Source organism: Stegodyphus dumicola, chromosome 12 (assembly GCF_044657685.1).
Source record: "Stegodyphus dumicola isolate Sdum_Otavi_A_Nest chromosome 12, ASM4465768v1".
NCBI classification, from domain to species: Eukaryota; Metazoa; Arthropoda; class Arachnida; order Araneae; family Eresidae; genus Stegodyphus; species Stegodyphus dumicola.
The window spans coordinates 114,477,712-114,490,222 of NC_140779.1; the positions used below are offsets into that span (position 1 = coordinate 114,477,712).

At 31.0% G+C, this 12,511-nt stretch overlaps 1 protein-coding gene across 1 annotated transcript in view; it reads left to right on the top strand.

Moving 5' to 3' along the window:
- The window catches only part of LOC118202272 (RING finger and SPRY domain-containing protein 1-like), a 94,338-nt gene that overhangs the window by 8,515 nt on the left and 73,312 nt on the right, over positions 1-12,511 (top strand). The window contains exons 2-5 of the mRNA XM_085806824.1: positions 831-953; positions 7,617-8,111; positions 11,834-11,999; positions 12,100-12,226. Of these exons, the coding sequence (XP_085662950.1) occupies positions 7,879-8,111; positions 11,834-11,999; positions 12,100-12,226 (526 nt within the window). The 5' untranslated portion in view covers positions 831-953; positions 7,617-7,878. The remainder of the gene's footprint in view (positions 1-830; positions 954-7,616; positions 8,112-11,833; positions 12,000-12,099; positions 12,227-12,511) is intronic.

Here is a 12,511-nt window from a genome sequence, read left to right on the forward strand (position 1 = left end):
CCATTAGGAGAGTCTTCTTTCCACGCAGAAGTAATGATTGATTGTGTTTCCCTTTTGTATTAATAATGTTGCTTATTTTACACTTATAAATTGTAATACTTCATATTTCACAACATTTTTTAGTTATGAAATGGGAATATTTCTCTTTGAAAAGCACAAAAACTCATGCTTCGATCCAAAGCTTGTTTACATGCGACATTACAAAAGAATACATTTTAAATTAGGAGACGATATTTTTCATCTCAATAAGCTGTTGTCAAAAATTTTGTTCCAAAATATTTGCTTTTTTTAAAATTATTTATCTAAATCATTTTTAAAATTCATTCATTCTTTCATTATCTTCATTCAGTCATTCATTATCTAAATCATTTTAAAAATATATAAACACCGTATGTATCAGGAAGTGAATGAAGTATGATTACATTGTGCCTCTTGCAGCATTATTTGGATAACAGTATTATGAGCAGGGGGAAAAAAGAGTAGAAGAAAATTAAGAAATTTATGTAAATGTAGATAAAGATTTATTTATTTCTCCAGAAACTATGGTATATGAGATAATAGTTTTTTAGGGGGGATTGTATTTTTAATCAGACAGCTGTAGTGAGAAAGATCCATTAAATTAGATATCTGTAAAAAATGCTCTTCTCATAAAATTATTCTTTTTTCAAACTGCTTTTGAAGTTATTAATTTTTTGCATCATGTTTTAGAAAAATCCCAAGTAATCCAAGTTTTAGAAAATCCAAGAGGTGTAACTACTGTATGTATTGTATATGTATTTATTATTGCTTTCTGCCATTTATTTCACTGACTAGTTTCTCTTTCATTTCAGTTATTGTCATTCCAGTTAAAGTCATTAAGTCTGGGTATCAAGGAAAAATAATTCATGTCTTGATATGAATTCCTGGTTTTGATTGACTCTTCTCTCAGTGTGAATTAATTTGCTGAATACAGAGTATGTGACCTTTCATATTTCTGAACCATTTTTAAAGCAAAATCAAAATTTTATTAGAAACAATACTGATTCTAACTAGTGTGTGTTCAGTTTAAATTTATATTGAAAAATAATCTGTAAAATTCAAAGCAAAATTTTATGGAACGTGATGATTTATGATAAAAGTGTCTTTATGTGGCAACCCAGGTGTTCACGTAACACGTTCGTTTACATGGATTTGCACTTTTGGAATTTCAACGATCATTTTCCTGATTAGTCTTTTTTTTTTTTTCATTGATTATATTTGTTTTTCATATAATGAATTGTAATGGGAGTGTCAAGTTTGTCAGCTGATGAAAAAGACAGTGCTGTGTTTCTACTGAAATATAGAGCAATAGGGAATGCAAAAATCCACATTCTATGTTGTATTCTTTAAATGATGGAATTTTATGGGAATGGGAAAAATAACAAGCACAGTTGTTAGAATGTGGGCTGGAAATTGATTTGAAGATAGCCATATACAGTACAAAGTCCGTAATCCAGACTCGGTGGGACTTCGGCGATTCCACATTAGGGGTTTTTCCGGATTATAGATCAATTTAAATCTGGTAAGATGGCATGCAGAAATTATACAATTAAAAATATGAAACTGTAATTTATGAAATAAAGAGCAATTATGATCTAAAGGGTATCAAAAGTATCAAAATTTACAAAAAAAAAAAAAAAAAAAGATTAATATTTATTTTTTCACTTTATTAAACATTTCTTTCAATGTAAGTTGTTTAAGTTGCTTCGTTTTTTTTTTGCTAATACTTTCTCTTTAATTCTATAAACAGACATAATTTCTTGTTCAGTTACAAAGTTCCACTGTTCAAGTCCTGTAATGGTTGTGTCGAGAATACCGACTAGCTTGTTAATCGAAATGTTTTCATTTTCAATAACTTCTCTGTCACTTTCTTTACTATCGGAAGCGGTATTTTCGGGATCTAGAACCATACTACAGATTTCATCGTCCGTTAATTGATTGATAATTGGGGCATTGTCGTCGCAATGAAAAACTTCTGTTATATCATCATCATTTATTACTGCTTCTCCACATTCCTTTAAAAAATCCAGTTAACTGGAAAATTTCAGCTTTAGTTTGCGATGTCTCAAAACCCTCAAATTCGTGGCTATCATCTTCATCGTCTTCACCATGAAATATGGTAGCTGGCCATAAATTATGCCAAGCATTTTTTAACGTATCTGGAGACACATCCTCCTGTGATCTTCAGAATTAGAAACTCTTTTTGACATAATCAAAAGATCAAGCTTAATTTTTATAAATTTGGTTTAACAGTCTGTAAAAAATAATAAGCCGAATCCAATTAGAAGTTTAAGGAACAGCGCAATCTGCAACATTAACTGAAATGCCTTAGAATCAGTAAAGATAATTTTAGCCTAGCTTATAATGTCTGTTATACATTAAACGCGCATGCCTAAAGCATACAAAAAAAAGTTTGGGCCCACCAGCGGCCGAGCAGTAAAGTCACTGAACACTGGTAGTTCGGTCCGAGGTTCGAATCCCGCGAACGGGCTGGCTGCATGGGCGTTTTCGTGGTTTTCCCCATGTGTAACGTGTATACGAGCCAGTTTCCCTTAGAAAGTCCTCCACGAAGGCATCCCTTCCCTTAGGCAGATAGCCCTTGAGGCTTTGCCATAATCACACACACACACACAAAAAAAAAAAGTTTGTGGCTTTGAGGTCCGGATTACGGACTGTGTACTGTATCGTAATAGCAACGAATTTATGTATGGTGTGCTATGGGAAATTATTTATGCTGGGGTGCAATGCCAAGTTATGCATAATGTCAAATTTGTGAGATAATCCGAGTTTTTCTTGTGAAAACAGTGTTATGGGAAAAATATATTTCAGGGTACCCTTTGGCAAAAAATTATCGATTTATTGGCACCATTCCTGTTCACATGCAACGCCCTATCCGGTAAAATAGCGTCCAAAACATAATGTTAAAAATCATAATTGAAACAAAATATATAATCTCAGTAAAATGCATTTTAAATCAAAGAAAGAAATAACATAAGAATGGAAATACATGTTATCTAATGTATGCAGTACAAAAAGGATATATTGACTTACCTTATTTAGAAATTTCTGTATCTTCGGTATGTAGCAAGCAGAATTCCTTAACAGCATCCAAAAACTGTCTAAAATTTATCTGAACTAGAATCTGTATACTGCCATCGCCACATGAATTCACAAAAATGAGAATAAAAAATATCCTCTGTAGTGCTGGACTGTCGGACTCTGTAGAGTTGAACAAATCCATTCAAAGCCATCTGAATGATCTTTACATTCGACCATATGCATTTCTTTCATACATACAGAACACATATAATGTTTACTAAGTAAAACTTTATTTACACACCAGTCAATTAATGATTTTTTCGTAGTCATTCCAAATCGTACAACAGAAACTTCGGATTAATCTTATCATAGGCAGGCATTTTATGGTATAAAGCACAAAATGAGCAATGTACTTACTGAGCGACATCCAATGCAGAAATAATCCCTGAGAAATCAAAATCACTGTAAACACTCATTACAACCAATCACGTCATGATAGGATTTCCAAAACATACACCATAAAATATTCATGTTATCATAAATGAAACAATAGCTTGACTATAGCCCAAGGAGTATCCCGAAATACAGACTACTCCAGTGTTTCTTTAGTGTATGTGGGAAGAACAACAGCACAAAAAAATTAATGAGATTTTTTTAAGAATTAGATTATTATTGCTGTTTTTCCTTTGGTGCATTAGCTTGGCCAATAATGAATCGCCAACAGTTTGCAAATGCTGTCTAAAGTTGCCAACAAGTTCTCGGAATTTTGATGAAGGTGAGGATAAATCAGAAAGTTTCTTGACATTTTTTAAAGTTTTGTTAGAGCAAACTGTCTGTGATATCAGAATAAAATAGTTCTCCATCATTTTTAACATGTTTCTTAAGAAGAAGCTCTCTTGTATTATTTTGGAAAATTAAAAAATCCTAATTATATATATCAATGCTATACTTGAATTGCATATGGATAAACCTAAAAAGTGTATTTCTGTCTGAATGAAATTGAATTGCTGCTAAATTAATAACAATTGTAAGAGCCATTTTTAAAAAGGTGTCAGCAGCATTATTGGAGACATTTTGTCTGTTTTAACATATGAGGTCTGATATATGCCCATGTTGAATAAGAAATGATTAAATGTTATAATGACTTATTATTAATTATTTGGAACAAAGGGGAGAAAACTTAAAAACGTCAGACATCCGAATACCTGCCTCATCATTTCTTTTGTCTAAGTTTATTTGCAAATAATTTTGAAGAATAGTAGATACTGTTATGAATTTTGTACATATGTAAATAATTTAAGTGAAATTGTAGTATCATTTGTGTTATGTAACATGAAATGCTTGAAAGAGACGAAGCTACGCCATAAAAATAAATATACAGTGGCAAATATAATTTAACACTAAGTAAATGGCTATTTCTCTAAATTGATGAGATATTGCCAAGCTGGTAAGGGTTTTGGTGACTAATTTTTGTTGCCATATTAGTTTAGAAATCACCAAAATTTGTCAAACTTGGCGATATTTTGGTCCAGTCCCTGTATAACTATGATAGGTACTTTTTTGTTATATCGGCCCCCAACCATATTTGGTGATTTTAGATTTGCACCAAGATCTCAGCGTATAATTTTGCCATGCTCGTGAAGCACAAATGTAAAAATAAATGACACATTATATAGTAATAACAATAATACTCACAAGTGGTTTCCTAAGAATATTTAAGAATCCCTATCCTTTTAATTATTATTTTGGCACATATAATTGTTCCAGTCACCTGCAGCACTACTATTAAACTGTTTGTGACACCTTTTCATGGATATCAACTCCTCTGCCCAAGAATACATAAATCTAATAGCACTGACAAATGATATTCTGGAACCTGCTGAACCAATTTCAATTTTGGTGGCCTTTCATTTTGCAATTTTTAACATTACACCTCCAAATGGTTTCATCATTAACATAATTTTACGCTGTGGCTATTTTCGCATACTCATTTGTCAGGTAAAAGACCTCTTTCTTGAAAAAATATGACATCCACCTCATTACTTGGTAAATTAAAGATGAATGTAATATTCACACATACACACACACACACACACACAAAAAAAAAAAAAAAAAAAAAGCAATGAGTTATTTTGAAATAAACAATGTGAATTCAAAAAACTCATAAAAATTAATAATATAAGAACATCCAGTGAGAGGAAAAATGCAACATGGTGCTAATATATGATTACGTGGTGAGGTATAAGAGCTTACAGCCGGTGGTGTGTTGGTGTATGTGATTATGGCAAAGTCTCAAAAGCTATCTGCATAAGGGAAGGGATGTCTTCATAGAGGACTGGCTTGTATACACATTATACATGAGGAAAACCACGAAAATGCCCACGTAGCCAGCTTGTTCAGAGAATTCGAACATTGGACCGAACTCCCAATGTTCATCAATTTTACCGCTTGGCTGCTGGTGGTAATATATGATCACACGGCAAGGTATAAGAACACGTAACCAGATTTTGGTGAGATATCTCGGTTGACTGGCGTTTTAGTCTCGGGGCAAAGTAAGAACAACAAAGAAAGTGCCCTATAATGTATAGTTGAATAAGTTTAATTAATCTATGTATGTAACTGTAACCATATCTGGCCCTCATATGCTTTCCAGTAATTTTGAGAAGTGGAAAGCACTTGACATTTCTCGGAGGCCGAGGAAAAACTATATAAGATGGGAAAGAGTATCAGTTTCTCAGTTGTTTAGTTCAGCAGGTGTTCGGAGTATTGAGATATCTCCATGTTAGCTGCACTCTTTAGATGCGCTTTGCTTGGTGTTGTGTTTAAAGTGTAACTATTGATTGTACTAAAGGATACTGTGAAGAGCTGCATGAGTATTTTTGTGCAAAGTTCTAGAACTATGAAATGTTTATTATAGTAAAATTAATTTTGTCAAGCTATCATCGGTGAGTGTATTCAATCTATTACAAATCTGACACACGCAACAGTACTTTAAGAATGGCTTAAGTATTTCTTCAATAAAGAAAATATAATTGTCAACAGTTGAAAAGTAATCTTTTTGTATTATATCTCTAAATTGTTTATTTGCTATTCTAAGGAAATCCAGAATTTTTTTAGGGAGAGTAGCTTGGATTATAATCTTTTGGATTTTCTAGCCCTCTATGAAATGTTTACAGGTCACATAAAAATTTTAATATAGTTGGAACCCCATGAACAGACATTTCATTTTTCTGTGTTCATCAGTGACAAAATTTTAAATTTCTAGATTGAGATCAATATGCTCCTGTTACTTAGACACTCCCTGATAACAGAGAAAAGCTATGGTCTTATGAATGTCCACTAATGGAGGCTTGATTGTATTTATGAATGAGCATCAATTTTCTTTCAGCCTTTCAATGATTTGGATAATCGCTGAAGAATTGTCTTTCAGTGAGGAAATATGCAACCCACATTGGAGCTCTTTCAAATTGGGGAAGTATCTGAGGTGTGATGGAACTATGTATAGCAGATGAAGTAAAACATCATATTTCTACTTTGTCAGCAGATCTTCACAGCCAAATCAAGTACAGATGTGCATTAGCATTCAATGTATTCATCTTCTAACATTCCTAAACAAGTTTTTTTTTTGTTTTGTTTTGTGTGTGTGTATGTGTGTGTGTGTGTGTGTGTGTGTGCACTTTTGTCCACAATTTTCTCAACCATTCATTCAACATGCTATAATAGTAACATGCTGCTCAATGATATTCTTCCTTTCCATGCATTACGAGTGTTATACTTACTACATTTGCTGACACTTTTGGTTTTCCTGGTTTTATGTTACCTTGTATGTCTGGCACATTCTTCACGGAACTTTTAAGTCCAATGTAAGACTGCACTATGATCCACTGGCTAATTAGCTTAACTCAAATAGAACACATTGATAATTTGCTTAAATAGAACACAAACCAAAGTTAACAGTCTTAATAAACATTTAAATCTGTGTGTTAAAATAAAGAACTTAAAAGATGATAATTTATAAGTTTTAAATATCTTCAGGCTTATATATTAGGCAGCAATATTATCAAGAGTATATTCCATAGAAGAAGGTAGCATGCTAAAAAGAAATACAGTGCAAGTACGAAATCTTTTTAAGACTTCTGCATTGGCCCATAAGTAGAATTCATTCTAGTCAATATATATTGTTTTGTGATCGTTTGTTTTTGACGTTTCCGAATTTCATTATTCAAAAGTGACACTAGTTTATTCCAACAGGATTCCTAGATGTTTTTTACCATTTAATGTATTTGAAATATTAAGTATCATGTTCAGTTTATTTATATGTTGTCTTTTTAAGAATTAAATTTTTATTGTGCAGAAAAAAAAGCAATAGAAGATGCCAAGTCTTTTAATATGCATGTTATTTAGCAGTTAGTTATCTACTATTAATAATTCCTGTCTTTTAAATGAGTGCATTCTTTTTAATTATTAGTTATATATTAATTGCTATGTTTTAAATAAGTAATTTTTTAAAAATGTGTCATAATATTAAGACTAATTTATTTTTTTAAAATCTTTTATAGATGGCTGATGCTGTTGAAGAAAATTTAAAGAATTATCTACATTGATCTTTGCACTTAGCTGAGTAATCTCATCTGGCTGAATTTTTTAAATTTCTGTGTTTTACTAAATGTTCTTCTACTTTTTATACATCATAAAATGGCAGTATCTTCACACTTCATATTTTACAAACAGGAATTCTATATAAGTGCCCACAAAGTATGCAACAAGTTTCCCTCATGTACAGAAGTTGTATAATAAATATGTGATTTGTATAACATAAGAATGGGAATCTGTGTGTGTAAAGAAGCACAGTCAGAGTCTGATGAAGAAACGGTCACTCCACCCTTACCCAGGATGTCTGTCAATTCAGTGTCTGGTACAACAGACTCAGTTGCTTCTCATGTTCAGAATCATCCCGCACAGCAATCTTGGGACCTCATGGGAACTAAATTGTCTTCAATGGTAGACAAGTTGGTTTTAGAAACTTTGTCAGTTATAAGAACATTGGTAGACAAGTGAGTATTTTTTTCATATGCAGTAGTATAGGCCATGCTGTACAGCAGTTGTGTATTTCATATAAAAGTGTAATTTAAGTCAGACGTGGTTATAGCAAGCATCAAAGAACACATATAATTTCCTTGTTATAATCAGTATTAACCTTATCTGCTGCTTGTAAATTCATAGATTGAAATTATTATAATATTTTTTACTTCCTTGTACGAAGTAAAGTAAGTATTGTAATCAGTAAAATTTTCGGATATCACATTTAAATAAAAATATCCATTTTGATCACCAGATGCAATCTATATATCACATGCATCTCTCTATCTCTATTTCGAATGCAATATATCTAATGAAATGCAAGGAAATAAGTTTAAATGAAATGCAGCAAAAACTGCATGTAATTTAATATTGTGTACAAGGAAGTCATGTGGTGTCCGTATCAGATTTTATTTATTTTTTTTTTTTTCATTACAACTAGAATCTTAATATTGGTGCTTGTTATACATATGTTAAACTTACCTGTATATTATACATTACATTTTCAAATCTGATCCTGACCAATTGGTGGTCATGTGAATAATCACTGAACAGTGATTGTTTTCAACCAGACTTCTTGTTCCAGTGACTGAACTGATAGTCAGCACAATATTTTTATTATTTTCGTTGTGTATAATATGAATGCAATTCAAATGTATTCTACTGGAAGTCTTTTAAAAAGATGTTACTCCTAAGCCAAAAAATCTGTAAGTGATTTGCAGCAATAATATTAACAAAACCTTAAATATGATACAGTCAAAAGTCATTAATTCGGACACCCATAATTCGGAATGATCTATAATCGGGACCTCAAAGCTAAAAACTTTCTGTGCATGCGCCGCGTTGACACATGCGCATAGGCATTTACGCGTGCGCGTAAGAACTCTTACGACTGCAGATTTGCGTGTGCAGAATACGTTTTCGCGTGCGCGTTTTATTTATAACAGACGGTATAATCTAAAATTATCTAATTATCTATTTCAGTTAATGTTGATGATTGCGTTGTTCCTTAATTTTCGAATTGGATCTGGCTTATTATTTTTTGCAGACTTTAAGAGCAATACTATAAAAGTAAACTTGAACTTTCGATTATGTCAAATAGAATTTCCGATTCTGGAGCTCCCAAAGGATCGTACAAAAAGAAAATATGTTTCGATGTCCATCAAACAAAAAGTGGAATTGCTGCAAAAAATGGATAAAGACATGAAGAATGTGACAGAGAGGTTAGTGAAAACAAAAAAATTTCGATTGACAAGTTAGTCGGTATTCTTGGCACAGCAATTAACGGGACTTGAACAGCGGAACTTTGTAACTGAACAAAAAATTATGTCTGTTTAATAAAGTAAACAAATAAATATTAAGCTTTTTTTTCTAAATTTTGATACCCTTTAGATCATAATTGTTCTTTATTTCATAAATTATGGTTTCATATTTTTAATTTTAGAATTTCTGCATGCCATCTTACACGATTTAAACTGATGATGATCTATAATCCGGAAAAATCGATAATCCGGAATCGCCGAAGTCCCGACGAGTCCGGATTAACGACTTTTGACTGTATTACCATTTCATGTATTGTAAACTCGGTGTTTTATTGTAATTTTATTTCCTTTATTCTGTGCATAAAGTTTAATTTTTATCATAGTGCTTGATTTAATATTATAATGCTTCCAAGTCTGGAAAAATGTTTATTTCTTAATCTGTTAAAATTAAATAATTCTTTAATTTATTGAACTTCACTCATTGGTCTTAATGCGTTAAAAATATTATCAGAAGTTACAAAATCTAAATTAATATTACATTCTTTGACTTATTCTGACAAAAAGTATTACAGTATGTTTACTTCCTTTATTAAGTCCCATTTTTAATTTCACTTTAATTTTCAATATATAATTTACTTATATAGCAGTTTTGTTGGTACTTCTTCAAAAAAGTTTTTAATATAAGTTTTGTAACTCAGTTTGCTGCTAATATGTATTGGACTTCTGTAGTTGATAACACCGCTGTTGAGTGTTTTCTTGTACACCAACCAACTAGCATGGCTGCCTCATGTAAAGTCACACGTATTAAATGGTGTTTTTGTGCATTTCTATATCATCTGCACAGTAGGCATCACAAAAACTTTCTAACCTTTTATTGAAGTAGAACATTTATATAATGAATAAGGGAGATCAAAATCTACAATGCTTTTTGTATATTTAAGAATTTTTTTACATATTTAGTATGTTTTACACTTGGATTTTCTGCATGTCTTCTTTAAAGGATAACAAACAAGTTTTAAATTTGAATGAGTTTTATTAGATAGATGTAGAATATAATCAATTGCTGATATGTAAGGGATTTCCCTCCCCATTTCATTAGATGCTGTTTTTAAATATGTCATTAGATATTCTTATTGGAGTAAGTAATTGTTCCTTTAACATTCAACCATTTGAAAACTCTTAAGAAAACGTAGGAAATCTCATAACTATTTTAATGTTATTCCTATCCCATTTCTTTTTATTACAGTTCCTGAAAAATTACTTCAAATTCGTGATATTTCTTCTAAAATTTCTTCACATATTTGTCTTTTGCAGTCAAAATATTATATATGAATTTTAATATGTTATTCCTATCCCATTATTTCAGGTCCTGAAAAATTACTTCAAATTCGTGATATTTCTTCTAAAATTTCTTCACATTTTCTTTATCTTTTACAATTAAAATATTCAATATGAATTTTAATAATTTACATAAATTTCCTCATTTGTTCTTTTTCCAATGAGATGTTGCTAAAATCATTGAAGAATCGCATATTTGAAATGCACATGCTTCAAGTTATGTTTTGATTATTTTCTTTTTAAAAATTTTGTGAAGCAATTATTCCAACTAAAAAGAGTTTGTTTTAGTCCATAAAGAGACTCTCTAATATTTTATTCCCATAATCAAGGCCTTCTGGAACTTTCATTTAAATATTCAATTTTATATTCCTATACAGCAAAGAAATTTTTACATTGAATTGCATCATCTCAAACTTATTAATTGCTACTGCAAATAATATTTTGAATGCAGCATTGCTTACAAGCCTGCATATTTTTTCAAAGTGAATTCCTCCTTTTTATTGAAACCCTCTAACGTCAAATATATATTTGAACTGACCATCTCTTCTGATATTAAAATTTCAAAAATTGCATATTTTTGCTTTACTTCCATTCAAATTTTCCAAAAATTTTATCATTAATTGAAAACTCCCCTCCTGTTGCTTTTAAACATTTTTCTTTACCTTTTCCTGATATTGTTTCAGGGAGTGACACCATTATGAAATTTCTAATTTTGCTGGTAGTATTCTTTGTTTTATATGTCACTTGTTCGTTTTCTGTTTTTGTCTTCATCCTTCTAACTTATCACCTTTCATAGTAGAAATCCTTTTCTCTCGATTGTTCTCTAAAATTTCATTTTTGTTTTCTTCGTACAGAATAATTTTTTTTTTTTATGTCTATGATTTCATTTTCTTTCAATTCACATTTTCCCTCTATTTTTATACCTAAATTTTTGTCAAACACAACATTTGTGGTTATTTTAAATTTTCTTGCATTTCAGTCTCCATAATCTAGGACCATTTTTTCTGCATCTAACAAAAATGTACTTTTCACTTTGTGAATCAAACTTTTTAATTGTTGGTTTTATAATATAATAATTGAGTTGTATTTGCTTATAGTGACCTTGAGCCTCCCCCATCTATGACAAAACTCCATTTCATTGCTGATAAAGAAAGAGGCTGGCTTACTGTTGTAAATTCTATGGCTAATGTCATACCAATGGATGATCCTTTGGGACCTGCTGTAATAACATTACTCCTTGATGACTGCCCTTTACCAACAAAAGTACGACTCTTTTCCACAGAAATTTTAGAATTATTTCATGAAAGTAAAATGTTTAATTTTCTGATTTGGATAACTTTCAGTTTCTTTTCTCTTTTTGCAGGAATCTGTTGCAAAACTATCAAAAATGTTTTGTTTATCAAGTGAAATAGCTATAAAAGGGAAACTGTATCCTACACGGCACAGAAATATCTGTGTTATACTTGGTTGTATTGCTGAAAAACTTGCTGGTATTTATATGTCTAATGTTTCATTTTAATGCTATGTAAATTAGCTGTATTTCTCATACTTTAGTTAACAAAAATTAATTATAAAGCCATTTCTATGTAAGAAATTTGCTAAACCTATCAAACAGCCCTCATAAGTAGTGCTGTGGTTAGCCATTCTTATGTAAGAATTCGCATTTAAGCCCCTTAATTAATTAGGTTTGGGAAAATAATGAAACAAGTACATTACAATAGTTTTTAATCATTGTTTTGCAATAGTTGATCTTAAAAATTTTTTTATTATTTTCA